Raw genomic sequence first — 18,190 nt, forward strand, 5'->3', positions numbered from 1 at the left:
GGAGGGGGAGAGAATTTCAAGCAGGCTCCACACTCAGCATGAAGCCCAATGCAGAGCTCAATCCCACAACCCTGGGATCATGACCTGAGCCAAAATCAAGAGTTGAATGCTCAACCGACTGAGCCACTCAGGCGCCCCCTCCTATACCTTTTGTTTTTTGACATATTTGATTATATAAAAATGTAAAACGTATTATATGTCAAAAACCACATTAAGTTAAAAGACAATGAATTTGGAAAATGAATTTGCAACATCTGACAACATGCATATCTTTTGCATCAATTTTCTATTGCTGTGTAAGAAATTGCCATCCTATGCTTTTCAAGTTTCCAGAACCCTAACATGAAAGATAAATTCTTGAAATGGCTTACAAATACCCATAACACATTCCAGCCTCATCACCAACCACTCCTACTCCAGCACCATCACCCATCTTACACGCACACCTATGCTCCAACCATACCTTACAACACCCTACACAATTCTAAAATCTTAACTTCTCTAACCTCGCCCAGAAAACACACTTTTGTTTTCAGAATACTGCAAGTCCAAGGAGAAGTGTACCGGTCCTCTCTTTTCTTTCCCCTGATCTTCGGTCTAGTTTGCCTACCTATAAGCCAAGCATTTCATCACTCTGATCCCATGGAACTAAAGTTCCATAGCCTGCTTATTCCAGATTTAGACAAAAAAATATATAACCCTTCTTCACAATTAACCGCTACTACAACATGTTGTTTCTCGCATAATTTTTTTTAAAGATAGGACTATCATAGCATAAAACCCACCCTTTTAAAGTGTACAATTCAGGTGCACCTGGGCAGCTCAATCGGTTAAACATCTTACTTGGGCTCAGGTCATGATCTCTCCGTTCGTGAGTTCAAGCCCCACACTGAACTCTCCACTCTCAGCACAGAGCTGGCTTTGGATCCTCTGTCTCCTCTCTCTGTCCTTCCTCCGCTCCCATGTGCGCGTGCTCCCTCTCCCTCTCTCTTTCAAAAATAAACATTTTTTTTTAAATAAAGGGTAAAATTCTTAGTATATTCAGTATACTCAAAGTTGTGCAATCATCATCACTATCTAATTCCAGAATATTTTCATCACTCCAAAAAGAAACCCCATACCCTTTATCATCACCTCAGAGTCCCCAGTCCCCCTAGCCCCTGTCAACCACTAATCTTTCTCTCTACAGATGTGCCTATTCTGGACATTTCATATAAATGAACTCATACAGTATGTGGTCTTTCTGACTGTCTTTGTTCATGTAGCATGATGTTTTCAAGGTTCATCCACATCATAGGACGTATCAGTACTTATGTCCTCCCTATGGCTAAATAATTCCATTGTATAAGTGAACCATATTTTATCTATTCATCAGTTGATGGACATTTGGGTTATTTCCACTTTTGGCTGCTCTGAGTAATGTTGCCACGAACATGCTTGTTGGTCATAAAAACATGCAAGTTTTTACGTAGACATGTTTTCAGTTCTGTTGGGTACATAATCAAAAGCAAACTTGCTGAATAATATACTAACTCTACACTTAATGCTTGAGGAACTGCCAAACTATTTTCCAAAGCACTGAACCATTTTACATCCCCACCAGCAATGTATGAGAATTTCACTACTACATTTTCAACCCATGAAGATGCTATTAATTACTGAACAAAAACAGAGGTGTGCGCCTCACCATATAATAATTCTCTACTAAGAATACTGAAATTAGCAAAAGAGAGTATATATCTGGCAAGAATACAAGGAGTAAAATGCTGTAAATCCGAGTGTACAGGTTTCCCCTGCTATCTTGAAAGTAGGACATTCCTATGAAATCTTTTGCAAGCCAAAATGGCATAAGGCGAAAAAGCGATTACCATTAATTTTTATGAAAAACGTTTGCGCAATCCCAGACCTTCAAAATAACCTTTCTGAGGCTTTTCTAATACCTTAGGACATATCCTGCTGATGGATGCACAAAATAAATCGAGATAAAACACAGATGCTCACAGACACAGTTCAAAGCTATGGCAGCATGATACTGAGATGCGGAGTGCAGTTCCCAGGGAAGAAGCTTGGGGGTGCCACTCTCACTGCCCAGTTGCGCACTGCCTCTACAACTGCTTGCTGCAAAACAAACGCTGAAGCTATTTTCGCTTTTCACCTTTTTTCGTGAGAGCAAAACTCTTCTTCAGATTTCTTTTCGTTAAGTAAAAACAGGCACTAATGTAGGTCTTTCCTGAAAAACCTGAAGTGGCAATGAGGTGAAGCTTCAAAAAGCCGGGGATACCTCTATTGACCAAGTTAAGTGAGTTGACCTCTCAGAGCCAACTATTTAAGCATAAAATAGGGAGACTGTGATGACATTTACGTTGCAGCCGCAGTGAAGATTAAGTTAATAATCCAAGTAAAGGTGTTTTCTAACACTGATTATTGGTGATTCAATCCTGGGCAAAGTATTAGGGGCAAAGGGCTAAATGCCGGATCCCTCCTCTTCCTTCACCGCTCCTTCCCGGCGGGAGGGGTTGCTGAGTGACAGCGGGGGCTGCAGCCACCTCCCTTCTTGGGGAGAGCCGGCCATATGAGCCACGCAGGATAAATTGTCAGAGCTCGAAAAGCTTGCCCAGGTCACTCCGGCCCAACATCAATTCAAGGCGAGAGACTCCGCAGCCTGCTACTTAGCTTAGCAAGTCAGCGCAGTATCTTTCTTCCTTTTTTAATGGTAATAGACACATTTACTATGGTCGAAGCAGGAAAGGAAAAGCAAAGAGAACACAAGCATATCCCCCCGCCCCCGCCACGATTCCGGTCTCCGTCTCTCCAATCCTCCCATAAGGAAAACAAATATGAAACCTGATCCATTATGAACTCTGGAGGTTTATCAATCCCGATGGCCCTCACCCCCCACCCAAGACTCCCCTTATCGGAACCCCCTGGGACAGATGGCGCAAAGCTTACCTGGTGGCTTCCTCCAGCTCGACCTGTCTCTGACCAGGCGCCTGCAGAGGCATAGTAGCCATCGCCTCCTCCGCCTTCTCCCGGCCAGGTGGTCTCAGCCGGGCCGCCCCCGCGCACCCGCCAGGAAATGGGAGGCTGGGGAGGTTCAGGGCGAGGAGGATACAAGGGCGGAGGTGGGTGCATGGGCACATCTCCACCCCCTGGCCCGTAGTAGCGGCCATATGACGGGCCGTCACTGGGGCCGTAGCCCGAGCGCCTCAAGGCCGACATGGGGCTCTACTGCCCCTAAGCGCTTCCCGCCCCCCACGACCGTCCCATTGCGCAGGCGCCTGCCCGCGAGAGGAACTGGACAGCAGTGAAAGGGGTCGGCCGACAACAGCCAATCCCAGACCCGGTCCCGCCCCTTCGGCTGTCGAGTGCCGACAGTTGAGGAACGGAGGTCCGTGACTTTGGGGTCTGGGAAGTAAGAAGGCAGGCGGCAGCACCGCGTTCCTCAATAGGTAGAATACGTCTTCCCTGCCATCTAGTCAATCTAGATTCCTCTTCCCCTTTTATCAGGGATGGGGAAATGTTGTCTCGGGACCGCACGACAGTCCCGCCTCTTCCTGAGGACGGGCACGTGGTACCGGAAGTGGGTGGGAATAATATGGAGGCGTTTCCGGCAGGCCCCGGCTGCTGAAAGCCGGGGCAGGAGTGCTGCTCCTGGTCGGGGTCCTTGTCCCAGTCCCGCCCAGGCGGCGACTGCGGTCGGAGGAAGGTGTTGGACACGCTGGGCCACCGCCGCTGTACACTGCAGCCTTATCTCAGCTCAAAATGAACTATATGCCCGGCACCGCCAGCCTCATCGAGGACATCGACAGTGAGTAGCTCATCTCCCCTGGATGAAGTCTGGGGTGAGATCCTTCCTCCTGGGCGCGTATCTCTTCGGGAAGGGGCTCGTAGAATGAGTCTGGGGCGGGTTGAGTGTGTTTTTGACACAATTCAGGGTGTTTGGCGTTGACATCCCCCACGTGAGTGAAGAGCCGCAAGACGCTCCGTTTGCCCACCCCCTAGCCGTCTACCTCTGCCCTGCCTCTCGCAGCCTCCACCAATCCCGGGGTCGGTAAGCCATAAGCTGTAGAATTTAAGTCCTGCTGTGGAAGGACGCGGCTACTGAGGCCCAAACACGAAAATTGCCCTCCCCCCGTCTACTATCTCCCACCTGCGATATATCGAAGTACCAGGTTGTTAATGGTGGATGAATCAGAATAGAGAAAGGATTCATTAAGAAACGAAAAATTTAAGACCAACAGTGGTTGGACGTAATTGACACTAAACATAGGCTTTATGCTGTGTAGTCATTGCAATATTCTTCTACCGTAAGGGTCTTAAGCACTTTCAGGTTATGATAGTAGAGATCGCTGTCAGACAAGGTCTTGACTTTTCTGGAAAGGCTGAATCACTTCCAATTTTTTTTCTTTTTCTGTTCGACAATTTTCTTTTATTCCTACTAATAAGACATCTCTTATTGCCAGTAATTGTCCTGAAGATGAGTACAGTCCTGCACAAAAGAGGAGCCAACTTAATAGTTGTCCTATCTTTCCTTTTTTCTACGCTCTCATCTGTGAATTATTCCTCAAGCGACATTTTATAATTTTAATCGTGTGATCTGTCTCATTAACTTGTAATTGCTGTAGAATGGTTTACACGGTTTTGAACAAGTCACAACAATCACAGTTACTGTGTATGCAGATTTAAAAAGTGAGTCTGTGTGGCCCTGGCTGGCTCAGTCAGTAGAGCATGCGACTCTTGGTCTCTGGGTTGTGAGTTGGAGCCCCATGTTGGGTGTAGAGATTACTTAAAAATAAAATCTTTAAAGAATAGTAAAATAAGGGGCACCTGGATGGCTCAGTCAGTTGAGTGTCCAACTTCGGCTCAGGTCATGATCTCGTGGTTGGTGAGTTCAAGCTCATATGGGGCTCACTGCTGTCAACTTGTCAGTGTAGAGCCTGCTTAGGATCCTGTCCCCCTTTCTCCATCCCTCCCCCACTTGTGCTCTCCCAAAACTAAATATTAAAAGATAATAATAATAAAATAAAAAGTGAGTCCATGATCATATTCTCTTTCTATCATTGTCTGAAATCATTTTTTAAATCAAAATTAGTGATTTTGCTGTCAAAAGAAAGTGTAGTGTGAATTGGACCATATTCATATATGAATAAGAACTGCACAAGCTTATCTGTAATATGTAATGAAATCTTCAATTTCTGTCGTCTGTGGATGCCCTTTTGCCTCCACCTCTCGTTTTGTATATCTGAATTATGTGAGGCCCCTAATACATTCTGCTGTTTTACTAAAAATAATGTAGTAAAGCCCTCTAACCCGTTCTTTGTAGATTCCAAGCCCCTTCCTTTACTAAAAAGTTTGAAACAATTCTTATGCACCCTTCACTACCCCCACAACCACACATACAATTTCATCTTCTCTCCTCAGTCTTTCTGCATATTCATTCATTGTCTCATCTGAGTAGGAAGTGTTTCTCCCTTTCAGTCTCTTTTATTCCTCTTTCTTCCCACTGCTTCTTCCATTAATACCCTTTTCCTCTCATATCTTCTCTCTTCCCCTAAATTCTTTCCTTCATTTATATTCTTGTGTGTCCATCTCATATTTTCTCTCAGTTACGTCTCCTCAGCAGACTCCCATTCCTTTTTTCCTATCTTTACCCCCAAACCTTTTGAATCTTCTCCATTTGACTCTACTTCCTGAGCACCTCCGTTACCCCTGCAGTCTGATTTTTCTTGTCATCATACCGCTGAAGCTGCATTCTTTTTTTTAAGTTTATTTATTTTGAAAGAGAGCATGCCGCAAGAATGTGCGGAGGAAGAGCAGAGAGATAGAGAAAGAGAGAATTACAAGTAAGCTCTGAACTGTCAGCGTGGAGCCCAAAGCAGAGCTCAATCTCAGGAACCGTGAGATCATGACCTGAGTGGAAATCAAGAGGGTGGACACTTAACCGACTGAGCCACCCAGGTGCCCCTGAAGCTGTATTCTTGAAAGGCAGCAGTCTGATGCCTTCTTCTGGGTTCTTCCCTCCCCTCTGCAGCACTGTGATACTGTTACTACTAGATTCTTAATTGTTTTCTTTTCTTGATTTCGCCAGATTGATACTTGGTGATTTTATTACCTAACTCTCACTATTCCCTAAAATAGGTGGTCCCTTAGGTTCTGTCTTTGGTGTGCTTCTTTCTTTAAATCTCTAAGAGAGTTCCTGGACTTTAATAATTATATCACCTCCCTGTGGACTTATCCAAAATTCTAATTCTGACCTCTTTGACATTCCAGTCTTAACATTTACAACTGCCTGTTGACATCTCTACATAGGTGTCCTGGTTAGCACTTCAGAATCACAAATAGCTAAATAGTCTTCTACCTTAAGCTTCTTTTATTCCCAACTTTTGATAAATGACCCGCCCTGACGTGAAGACTCAAAATTCCTACATTTCCTTAACTCCTCTCTTCAGCACTCACCCCCTCCACCCTCCCACACCTTTACAAACTCAGCTGACCAGTCCCATCATTTCGAACTACATAGTGTTGGGGTGCCTGGATGACTCAATTGGTTGAGCATCCAACTCTTGATTTTAGCTCAGGTCATGATCCCAGGGTTATGGGATCAAGCCCCACATCAGGCTCCTCGCTGAGTGTGGAGCCTGCTTAGGATTCTCTCTCTCTCTTCCTCTGCCTTCCTCTGCCTTTCTCACCAGCATGCATGCTGGTGCTGTCTCTCTCTCTCTTTCTCTAAAAAAGAAAAAGGATCACACACAGTCTTAGTTCTCTCTGCCTCTCCGTTTCCATTGGCCTTGGCATAGGTTTCTTTTTCATGTCTCACATTCTGCTCTCCCTTTTCTGCCGTTTCAGTCTTCAGTCTTCAGTCTTCAGAAGCATAATGCGAGCTGAACCTGCTTCTGGTACTTTTTGGACTTTATCTCCTGTGACTTCCCTTCACCCCCAACTTTTAGCCAAACGTATGGATACATACAGACCTTTTTTTTTTTTTTCCTGCTGCCTAAATTACAGATTTCCCTTTCTCTCTCCCCTTCCCTGTCACTCTTCCCAGAGGCCAAAAATTATCTACCTTTCAAGGTTGAACTCAGATACTTCCTCCAGCTAAATAGTTTCTCTCAGTTTCATATAATTAAGATTTGCTTTCTTGTAATACTTAATTATAGCCCAAAGAAGACTACAGATTCCTTCAGGGAAGAATCACTGTCTTGTTTCTCTGTTATGCTTCTAGTAAGTACTTTATGGCATTAAAGAAATTAATGAATTTTGCTACCTATTCTAGCAACTGGCTTATTGTCATTCTTCAGTATCAGCTGAAAGTCACCTCTTCAGAGAGGTTTTTCCTAGCTACTTTCTCTCTGTCTTCATCATACTATCCTGCTGTCTTGTTTGTTATTCCATTGCACTAATCACAGTAGGTCGTTTTTTGGTTTTTTGCCTTCCTCCACCAGGAATATAAGTTGATAAGGTTGATCACTTTGAGTCTTCTCTACTGTATATCTCAGCCCCGGAACACCACATAGCTTTCAATAAATATTCATGAATTTTTCTCTAGCTGATTGTCAGCATCCTTATTTCACTTGAGGCATTGTTTGTATTTAAAACCTTCCCTGATTCCAAAGGGTGAAATAGAAGCTCTTCTAAGTTGAGAGGAAAATAATTGTGGAATTAAGATCACAGAGGTCATCTAGACTAAATTTCTCAATTTGTGGATGTAGAAACTGACATGACACTGGGAGGGTTTAACTGCCAACATTAACATCTAGAGCTGGGAGTCATGCTTCCGTGCTCGTCACCCAGTCCTTTGCCCACTCTGCCACACGCTTCTGCTCCTTTTCACCACGACTCTTGTCATCTAAACCCCAGAATACCTTGGTCCTCTTTCTAATTTCCCAATGAACTCTGCCATAAATACATTGGAAGAGGAAGTGGTGGAGCTTAAATTGCTATTAACTTTTTTTTATTGTTAATCCTGTAAACTAATCCTGAAGCTAACAGTTCTCATTTTTTAAAAATCTTTTTTCCTCTCCCCAGAAAAGCATTTGGTCCTGCTTCGAGATGGAAGGACACTTATAGGTTTTTTAAGAAGCATTGATCAATTCGGTATGTACTAGTTGTGGAGTCTTATCCTCTGGATAATGAGAGACACCATTGTTATGTATTTTTGTGTTAATTCATGTTGAAATTGACTTACCTGCATCTTTCTCAAGTGTCTGGCATAATGGAATACTGTTTTGAGTCATTACATCATTGTTTTCTAAATTATGATTAGGTGATTCAAAAGCTAGTATTTACAAGTTCATATTTCTAAAACTGGTTTTCACTAGAACATACGATTACAATGTTTTGGACTGTTTTTTTATTTTCCCCAGTAGAGGGAGCCAAATGATAGAAATAAACTCAGTCCACTGAAAAAGCTGCTCATTTGTACATTGGCTTGGGTGCCACTACTCTTCAAAGCAGTTCCTGCACTGAAGGTAATCCCTCCCTGTCCAATGAAAGTTGGATAGAAGGTATTTCCGGAAGCTTTTTAGGGATCCCAACGTTAAGTTCAAGATTTTACACTTTAGGGATACATCAGACTCAAGAGTCTCGATCTTTGTTTTGCACCTTGCATTTTTCTAAAGAGATCTATATTTGCTTCTGTTTCAAGGAACTTCTCAGTTCATACCAACATTTGTTGGATTTCTGCTAGTGGATTTGGGCATGGGGAAAAGTAACATAATTGAAACACTTTATAGGAATTGGGGAAGATAACATAGATATTTGCTTTTTTTCAAATAAGACAAATAGTACCAATTTTAAAAGAAAAGTAGTTACTCTTAACAGATTAGAGTTCTGAATCTTAAGTCAAATTTGTCTAATTATTTTGGGGGGGGGGGAAGTAGCAAATGCTTTATTCTCAGTTTACCAGGTATGGTTATCTGACAGTGTGAAAAAAAGTTTTTGTATGTCATAACCCATGGATACCTGCACTGGGTTAAATGAATCCTAAGTACTGAAACAAAGTTAAATCTTTGGTAAATCGTCATATACACATACCCACACGACATAGAGAGATTGCTTTTGTCTTAAAAATTTTTGATCTCTGCAGTTGTTTAGGCTTTAGAGTCTTCCAAGTGCCCTACTCCTTTGTATTTTCTTACAGTCATGTTGATAACTTTCAATTTAACTGATAAAGGAAGTTAATTTTTGTGACTGATTCCCACCAACATTCATGCATCAGTGCAACATAATCCCAAATACTCTCTCAGTTTGCAGTTGTTTAGAAGTCTCTCCCAAGTGGTATGTCTTAGTGAAATAGGAGAAGACTATTTCAAATTTTAGCTTTTGACCAGAATTAGAAAATTTTAAAATCATGTTTAGCTAAATCTTTTCTACTCAACTGATTATTTGAGTTGTGGACCTTTACCCAATAATTTGAACTAAATATCTTTGTTTCTTCCCTATACACTTATAGCTAATTTAGTGCTACATCAGACTGTGGAGCGTATTCATGTGGGCAAAAAATACGGTGATATTCCTCGAGGGATTTTTGTGGTCAGAGGAGAAAATGTGGTCCTACTAGGAGAAATAGTAAGTGAAAACTGTTAAGCTGCTGTGGGTCTTGATAATCATGCTAGTTAGGTTTCTTTTTGTCTTTTTAAGAAGGAAAAAATACATTTTTCACGTTTCTCCCAGCTTCTCATAGGAAACCACCAAATTAGCTTAGGAAAGCTAGAGTGGTAAAAGGAAAATTACAGAGAATAATTAACTTTGTTTCAGTGCCTCTTGGCATTTTAAAGATTTTGATCCCATTAGCAGCAAAGTATCATTGATTTTACTGGATACAAAAATACCATCTGGTACAAATATGTTCATTAATATATTATTTCTGTTATCTTTAATAGCAGAAAATTGAAAAACTTCATACCTAACAAGAGATGAATAGTTCAATAAAGAATGATTTATATACACTGGAATATTTTGCAGTCATTTAAACAATTGGTTACAAGTCGGTTTTCATGACATAAAGCTAATGAGCAGGGTTTGGGGGAAAGACACATTGCATGTACAATATGATGTCCCTGTTTTTTAAGGGGGGAAGGGGAAAGAATGGCTGTAGGAGAAGCCATCTGTTACCAGTCCTGAGAATAGAGTTCGGCTTCACTTGGATTCTTAGCTCACAACTAAAGAGGTAGCTGTGTATCTATGCCAGGAAGACCAGTTGGCAGGTGAAAAGTTAAGTCTTCTAACCTGTTATACTGTAGATCTGTGTGTGTAAATACATAACTGTGCATATACATATATGTAAGCATATATACATACAAAACTATTAGAAAATCATATATAACTATTAGAAATACTCACACTTTTTTAGCTTTTTAAATTTTTTTTTATTTTTAATTTTTTATGTTTGTTTATTTTTTGAGAGAAAAGGAGAGCACAAGCAGGAGAGGGACAGAGAGGGAGGGAGACACAGAAACTGAAGCAGGCTCTAGGCTCTGAGCTGTTAGCACAGAGCCTGACACGGGGCTTGAACTCACGAACTGTGAGATCATGACCCGAGCCGAAGTTGGATGCTTAACGGACTAAGCCACCCAGGCGCCCCTTATTTTATTTTATAAAGTCTGTTTACTTATTTTGAGAGAGAGAGTGAGCATGGGGGAGGGGGGGGGGGAGAGAGAGAGAGAGAGAGAGAGAGAGAAAGAGAAAGAATGAATGAATCCCAAGCAGTCTCCAACACGGAGCCTGACATCGGGCTACATCTCACCAACCATGAGATCGTGACCTGAGCCAAAAAATCAAGAGCGGATGCTCAACTGACTGAGCCACCCAAGTGCCCCTTAAGTTTTTAATTCCAGTTAACAGATTGTTATATTAGTTTCAGGTGTACAATACAGTGATTCACAGACATTTTTAAAAGAAGATAAAACTTGACTTCATGTTTTACATAAAATATTTACTTAAAAATGCTTTCTCTAAAACTTTTGACTTTGCTTCTGATTATTGGGTTTGTCAGGAAAATCAAACTAAAAAACTTTGGCATTTGCTTAATTTTATCCTTTCCTATTTTGTTTTCAATGTAGTTTCTCAATACCTACCCACATCTTAAGTTAGGTTTACATAAGTCTTTGGAGTGGAGTGGTTTGGTCTGTAGCAATTTTCAATAATAAGCCATTTGAGAAAGTAAGAAGATAATTCTGCCAGGATCAGGTTGGTTTAGAGACCTCATGTTGAAACAGCTAGAGATTACTAATCAGTATTATCAATAAATAGCAGTATTGCTAAGTGCTGCTATGAAATGTATGAAATGGTTTTTTCTAATTTTTAAAATGTTTTTGTGGTTGCTATTTTTGGTCCATTAGATCATTTTTTGCACTGTTCAGCAGTAGAAATTGTCATCCCGTCATAATATGTAAAAGTTGAAATACAGCACTCTGGTATCCTGGGGTGTGGGGAGTGGGACTAGTAAATGTTAAGTTGTTGCCAGTATATTAAGAGAGCTAACCCCTTTCTGGACAGTAGGAGTGTGGGTGATTATTTTTCCTTTGTTTATACTTTTCTCAATCTATTGTTTAAAGAGGAAACATACTACTTTGCTATCAGAGGAAAAGATTTAAGTTAAAATATTCATACATACTCTGCTTTGGTTTTATAGTTGTAAACACCACAGAAATGCTTTGTGTGCCAGTTAACGTTGGCACAAATGTACCCCTGTGTAGATGTATATGTGTGTGGGGAGGAATGACCTTGCATTTGTTCTTGAAGGTTCATTGTTTCCTAGGGGCCCTTTTGTGGAGAAAGTACTCTTATGTGTTAATTGTTTGGATGCTGCAAAATTTCTACAGTGGTACCACTAAACACTTAACGGTTCAAGTAAGTTGAACCGTACACAGCTTATGAAATCAATAGTCAGTGTGAAGAAATTAAGTACCAGCCCTAGGGAAGCTCATACCCAGAAACCATTTAGATTCTGTGAACATCTTGTTTAAGAAGTCCCTGGATTCTGCCTCAAGGACAGTAATGCACACAGCCTTAAGTAATAAGACTGCTTGTTGGGAATTGGCATCATCATAACCACATGCATAGCTTGATGAATAGCATATTGAAAAGTCCAAAAAGCAGTACACCGGCCTAAGACCTTATCTTCCCTGCAGCTGCTACCCATAGATTGTGAGGGCAGGTTACATTTGATTAGATCTATTTTGCCCAGTACAGTTAACATTTGACCCAGGGCAGGACTTGTGTAATTTATTTGGCTTTCTTTCTAACCTCTCTGGTGAGAATCTTCCATCTGCTGTCACTGCCTGTGGCTTTCGAGGCCTTGGCAGGCACATGAAGTGTTAGTATCCGGGGTAGGCTGGAGCATCTGGAGCACATCGTCGATGTGTTGATGCCTTCCCAGAATTTTATTACTGAAAATCATAGAGGAAGAGAAGAATACCTGTGTGTATTGGCCTTCCATGTTACAGAAACACAGAATTGTTTAAGGAGAATAAACAATCTGTGGATAATGAGATACTTTTATAGCAAGGTTCTGCATGAAAAGTTAGTTATCAAATGTTTGTAAGGTGTTCAGACATAAAAATATTAAGCATATGATGCCAGAGTAAGTGAAAAAATTACAGTTAATGTTTGCATTGTAGGTTTTTTTGAAGTCAGTATATACATAGAAAAATTGGAAGGATGTTCACCAAAATATTGTTCTATACTGGAATTATAGATAATCTTTAAAAAATTTTTTTTCTTCTGGTCTGTTTTCTAAATTTCATACAGTGAGTGTGTATTTTTAAAATAAGGGGAAAAATGAGGCACCTGGGTGGCTCAGTCAGTTAAGCGTCTGACTCTTGACCTTAGTTCAGGTCTTGCTCTCAGGGTCGTGAGTTCAAGCCCTGCACTGGAGGTGGAGCCTACTTAAAAAATAAAATAGGGGGAAAAATAACTTTTTTTTTTTTAATGCAAAAATATTTTAAATTAAAATAGTGGAGCCAAGCTGATTTTTAGTAACCTAACTGGTCTAATGAGGTTTTCCCTAGAAGACTTGTTGTCTTTGGGTGGGGGTACGTCTTTGAATCAGTGTTCTCTACCTTAGTGAGCCACAACCCCCAGAAATTAAGCTGACTTTGATCATGTAAAAATACAAAACTTATCTAAAGCCATCTTGGCCTCAGTAACTTTTCTCTTGTGTCCTTTGGGGCTGGGGAAATAGATATTCATACATATATATGCATATATGTCATCTTTTTAAGAAAAACAGTACTTGAGTAATGTAGGACTTCAGATAACTTAAAGCTTTCTATACACACTGGTACTGATCCCCAATACTGTGTTCATCTAAGTATGTATTCTGTAGTAGTGTTGCCATTTCTCTGAAACTTCTCTGTCCTCAGGAGAAGGATATTTCAGCCGTGTCACAATCATGAAAAATAACCCAAGCCTGGCATAGGAATCCATTTATCTAAAGATTTATAATATTTTCTATTCTTGGTCGTCAGTGGAAGTTTTTCAACCCTGCTTATTTTGTAGGACTTGGAAAAGGAGAGTGACACACCCCTCCAGCAAGTGTCTATTGAAGAAATCCTAGAAGAACAAAGGGTAGAACAGCAGACCAAGCTGGAAGCCGAGAAGCTGAAAGTTCAAGCTCTTAAGGATCGGGGTCTCTCCATTCCTCGAGCAGATACTCTTGATGAGTATTAAGTCATTTGCTCAGAGGCCATGGCTCTTGGGAAGCAGGGGCTCTCACTGAATGAAAGTGACATCCTGGTCTCCTCACACGTTTGACTAGAGACTGTAGAGTTTGGAAAGTCATTTTTATTTTGAATTCTTTCGCGTGTGCAACATGAAGAAATCACATGGCTTTGTTGTTTTTTTTCCTTTTTAATGACAAAATCATTGTTTAAGAAAAACCAGTAGCAAGGACTCCTTTCACACGTCACTGTGGAGCCAGCAACTACTTCTTTATGTTGTTCTTGTTCCAAATTAGCGTTCACAGGAGACATTCTTCATTTACTTGTAAATAAAATATGAATCTCCAAACTCATGTTATTTCCCAAGTTTGAGTTGCCGCCAGTGAATTGACAAATTAAGTTTCTGTTCCCAATGGTAAATGCTGTCCACGGACTGCGATTGCTCCGTCCTGTGAGAGTTCCAAGTTGCTAGTTAGTTGTGAAGGAACATTTTCAGGTCCACCCCTCTTCCCTTTTTGTATTTTTGTCTGGTAAGAAAAATGCATTTTCAGGCTTGAGGAAGGAGCTTTCGGTCCAGGTATGCAGTTACTGATGAGAACAGAAGCCTCAGTTTTGAGAAACAGCATCCCAACTGTATTTGCTGTCCTGCTTCACCAACAGCTATTCCAAACTGTGTTCCCATGAGATACAGCACTTTACGAAGGTGACTTCTCTAAATCTTCTGTTAATTTCATGAGGTTTTCCTGTTCTTCGGATTGAGTCTTGAGCCTCTTCTATGTCCTCAAAAAGCACAAATGAAGTGGTGTTTCAGTGGCTGGTAATCTAGGTTATTCCCGGCTAACAACCCATGCGGATGCCACTTTGCTGGCATGGTGCTGATTGTACAGGGAGTGTAACAGACCGTGTTTTGAGAGTGCAGTGTAGTGTGATGGGCAGCGTACTGAACTAGGAGTTCAAACACACTGGCTGATAACTCTGTTCTCTCTGCTAATCTCTCTGACTCCATTTTTTTTAAATGTGGAATTACTCCAGATAATTTCCTTTTTGTAGTCTGTTGAGCAAAGAACTTTTCCTTAGATACTTGTATCCAATCCGTATGTATTGACAGTATTAAATATACTTAACGTTTTACAGGTTCAGGTATTTTTAAAACTGCCCCAGATATCTGTAAACCATTTGACTGCTGAGCTATTCATCATTGGACTGATTTTAAAGTAGATAATTTGGTTTTTGGTTTTTGTTTTCTTTTTAATATTTATTTTTGAGGAGGGTATAAGTAGGGGAGGGGCAAAAGAAGGGGGACAGAGAATCTGAAGCGGACTCTGTGCTGACAGGCTGACAAGCAGCAAGACTGACGTGGGGCTCGAACTCAAGAATAGCAAGATCGTGACCTGAGCTGAAGTCTTGACGCTCAGCCGACTGAGCCACCCAGGTGCCCCCTTAAAGTAGATAATTTGTGAAGAAACTATTGCACGTAATGATTTATCTAGTGTTTTGCCTCTAATCTTAATGTTTAATAACCAGAATTTGTTATTAACACAGAAAGGGGAAAAAAAACCATCACCAACCTTTGGAAAACCTGTGTATCTCTACAAGAATTACAGCATCTTTTTCTGAGCACCACTGCATCAGAACATCAGACACCTTCAAGAAATTTGGATTCACTAGGTTTTCTTGTTTTTTCGGCCTCCTTCAAACAATTCTGAATGCAGTAACGAGTTATCGTTTATGAGAAAAAGGGACTTAATTTCCACAATAGAATTTCCCGGCCTTAGCAAGTTTTGATCATTGCTTTCTGACCTTTTGTCACACAACCAGCAGCTAAGAGTTTGACCCAAAGGATGAAACAACTACCTGCTTCCTTCCTTGGTCTCCAGGCTGCTCGGCCCAATGGCTCGCCCTCAGCTCTGCCCAGCCCAGCCTTTTTGCAGATACTGAAATCTGGTGCTTTTTCTCCTGGGCCATTGCTAGCCCTCTCTTCCATTATTGGATTTCGGAATCAACCTCAGTTCACACTTTTCTATTATCTTTAATACTTTCTTCCAATAGGGGTTTCCATGAAGCTGCCTTCTAGGGAGACAAGGATAATCTACCAAAGCCCCTTTCCTGTCCATCTTTATTCTGATGACATTGAGTACAGCAGCGTATCTCTTTCCCAGCTGTTCTTTTTCCCTTTCCTTGGCCCTTGACCTTATATTGCGTGCTCTTAGCTAATTTAAACCACAGTATCTGCTCCCCTCCCCTGGCTCTGATAAACTAACACGTCCTAGATATTTAGTAAAGCCAGATAGTCTCACACTGTTCATTGTGCAGGGCTTTTCAGGGAAGCCCTGTCAGCGTGAACCCAGAGGTATTACATGGGTGAAGATGGCTGAAAGTGGTCTCATTTTGCTCCCAAGAGTATAGGGCTGGCAGGCTCGGGCAGAGTGCAGTACAGACAGCAGACGCACCAGGCAAGCTGTAGCCTCAGAGCCATACGTGAGATTCATAGCACTGCCCAGGTCAGGGAACCAATCCCAGGAACTACCTTACAAGAAAATACTAGAGGAGAAGCAATTAACAAACAGTTCCACACCCCCATTCTCCCCCAAAAGAAGTTCTATGTATGTACATATCTGTGGGGCATTTTTCACCTTTCCAAAGGCATGTTACCAGATGAGCTCCATCCAACTTCCTTTCCCATTAGAAGCCAGGGTTCTCAGGTAGAAAGAAGGCATCCTGGTTGCAGATGTTACAGGCCGATGCTCTCGTGTGGAAACAATCCTGCAGCTTTAAGCTACAACCGACACTCTGCTCATAATGAAGGAAAGTAGCAAGAGAGTCTAGTCTGAGCTGTCTGTCACCTTGGAGTTATTATGAGCTGAGCAGAGTGTCATCTGTGATAAAAGGTCACATGCACACATGCTCTACCAATGCCGCTGATCCCTAAGGGTGACCCCCCAACCTGTTAGAACTACAGTTGACTAGGGGCACCTGGGTGGCTCAGTCGGTTAGGCATCTGACTTCGGCTCGGGTCATGATCTCATGGTTTGTGAGTCTGAGCCCCGCGTCGGGCTCTGTGCTGACAGCTCAGAGCCTGGAGCCTCTTCAGATTCTGTGTCTTTCTCTCTCTCTGCCCCTCCCCTGCTCACACTCTGTCTCTCTCTCTCTCTCTCAAAAATAAACATTTTTTAAAAATTAAAAAAAAAAACAACTACAGTTGACCCTTGAACAATGCAGGGGTTAGGGACCCCAGCCTCCCCACACACACACACACAGTCAGAAATCCCCGTGTAACTCTTGACTCTCCACAAATTTAACTGCTGACAGCCTACTGTTGCCCAGAAGCCCTACCAATAACATAAACAACACGTATTCTGTATGTTCTATGTATTATATACTGGATTCTTGTAAGAAAGGCCAGAGAAAATGTTACTAAGAAGATCATAAGAGAAAATACATTTACCATCCTGTACCGTATGTATCTATTTATCAAAATATCCACGTATACATGTACCTGCGCAGTTCAAACACCTGCTGTTCTAGGGTCAACTGTTCATTAAATCCAAGAGAGGTCAGGTTTTTGCCCATGAGACTCAACATGTGGACAGCTGGAGCCAATGAACAACCAGCAGGAGTGATTAGTAGAGACCCTTACACTGAATATGGAGATGTGCTCTTACCTTAGACTACAGCCTTCCAAGTGTGAAGAGTGGAGAGAACTGATGTAAAAATGTCTGGAAGAGCATCCCAGGGAAACATGAGGTTGCAGGTAGGGGACGACGCGTCAAGGTTGCTGGAAGGAAAGAACATACTCTTCTTTCAGCCTGTCTTCCTCCCAACTGCCATGCCCCACCCCCATCTTTTATTTTTTTAATTTTTTTTAACGTTTTTATTTATTTTTGAGACAGAGAGAGACAGCGTGAACGGGGGAGGGGCAGAGAGAGAGAGGGAGACACAGAATCGGAAACAGGCTCCAGGCTCTGAGCCATCAGCCCAGAGCCTGACGAGGGGCTCGAACTCACGGACTGCGAGATCGTGACCTGAGCTGAAGTCGGACGCTTAACCGACTGAGCCACCCAGGCGCCCCCCCACCCCCATCTTTCATATTACCCTCCAGCAGCTCCCAGATAAGAAGAGCAAGAGACTGCTTGGTGGGCACTTGCTTTTACCGACTAAGCAGGTCTTGTATCCAGTTAGGTGATCCAAAATCAAAAGTAATTTTTCCTATCCCATCCCTTGATCTCCTAGCCTGAAAGAATTAGAAAACCAACTCTAGGAAATGGAGGCTGGCTGTTTACTCATCTGGGTGGGTGCACTTGGTTAGGACTCCCCTGCCTCTCTGCTTCTCCGGTTCTGCCTGGGGTCTCTGGAAGTAGAGAATAAAATCAAGTTCTTCTTTTACTTTTCTCCTATCTCTCTTCACCACTTTGCCTCTTTTTCCCCTTTTTGTACCCATTCCCCTTTTTAAAAGAAAAAATTTTCCCCCCTAATTCCAGCCACTCAATAGCGGTTGCTGTCACTTGGCTAAACCCAGGGGTAGAAAATGG

The 18,190-nt window shown here is 41.9% G+C and overlaps 2 protein-coding genes and 1 long non-coding RNA gene across 5 annotated transcripts in view; 1 reads left to right on the forward strand and 2 right to left on the reverse strand.

The window, feature by feature from the left end:
- BAG4 (BAG cochaperone 4) overlaps positions 1–3,248 on the reverse strand; it is a 30,792-nt gene extending 27,544 nt beyond the window's left edge. For all 3 annotated transcript variants that reach the window (XM_045055569.1, XM_019828561.3, XM_045055568.1), the window contains exon 1: positions 2,950–3,248. In XM_045055569.1, coding sequence (XP_044911504.1) covers positions 2,950–3,219 — 270 coding nt within the window. In that variant the 5' untranslated portion in view covers positions 3,220–3,248. The remainder of the gene's footprint in view (positions 1–2,949) is intronic.
- Positions 3,249–3,432: 184 nt separating this feature from the next.
- Positions 3,433–14,014, forward strand: LSM1 (LSM1 homolog, mRNA degradation associated). Its single transcript, XM_003984782.6, has 4 exons — positions 3,433–3,808; positions 8,026–8,094; positions 9,452–9,567; positions 13,501–14,014. Exons 1-4 carry the CDS (start codon positions 3,763–3,765, stop codon positions 13,669–13,671), a joined length of 402 nt encoding a protein of 133 aa, XP_003984831.1. The 5' UTR covers positions 3,433–3,762; the 3' UTR covers positions 13,672–14,014.
- Positions 13,766–16,708, reverse strand: LOC109498848. The gene is made up of 2 exons (XR_002155808.3): positions 16,295–16,708; positions 13,766–14,441 (listed from the first exon to the last, which is right to left on the reverse strand). It is a non-coding gene; the product is annotated as an uncharacterized LOC109498848 (long non-coding RNA).
- Positions 16,709–18,190: the final 1,482 nt, after the last annotated feature.

Source organism: Felis catus, chromosome B1, assembly GCF_018350175.1.
Source record: "Felis catus isolate Fca126 chromosome B1, F.catus_Fca126_mat1.0, whole genome shotgun sequence".
Classification (NCBI taxonomy): Eukaryota; Metazoa; Chordata; class Mammalia; order Carnivora; family Felidae; genus Felis; species Felis catus.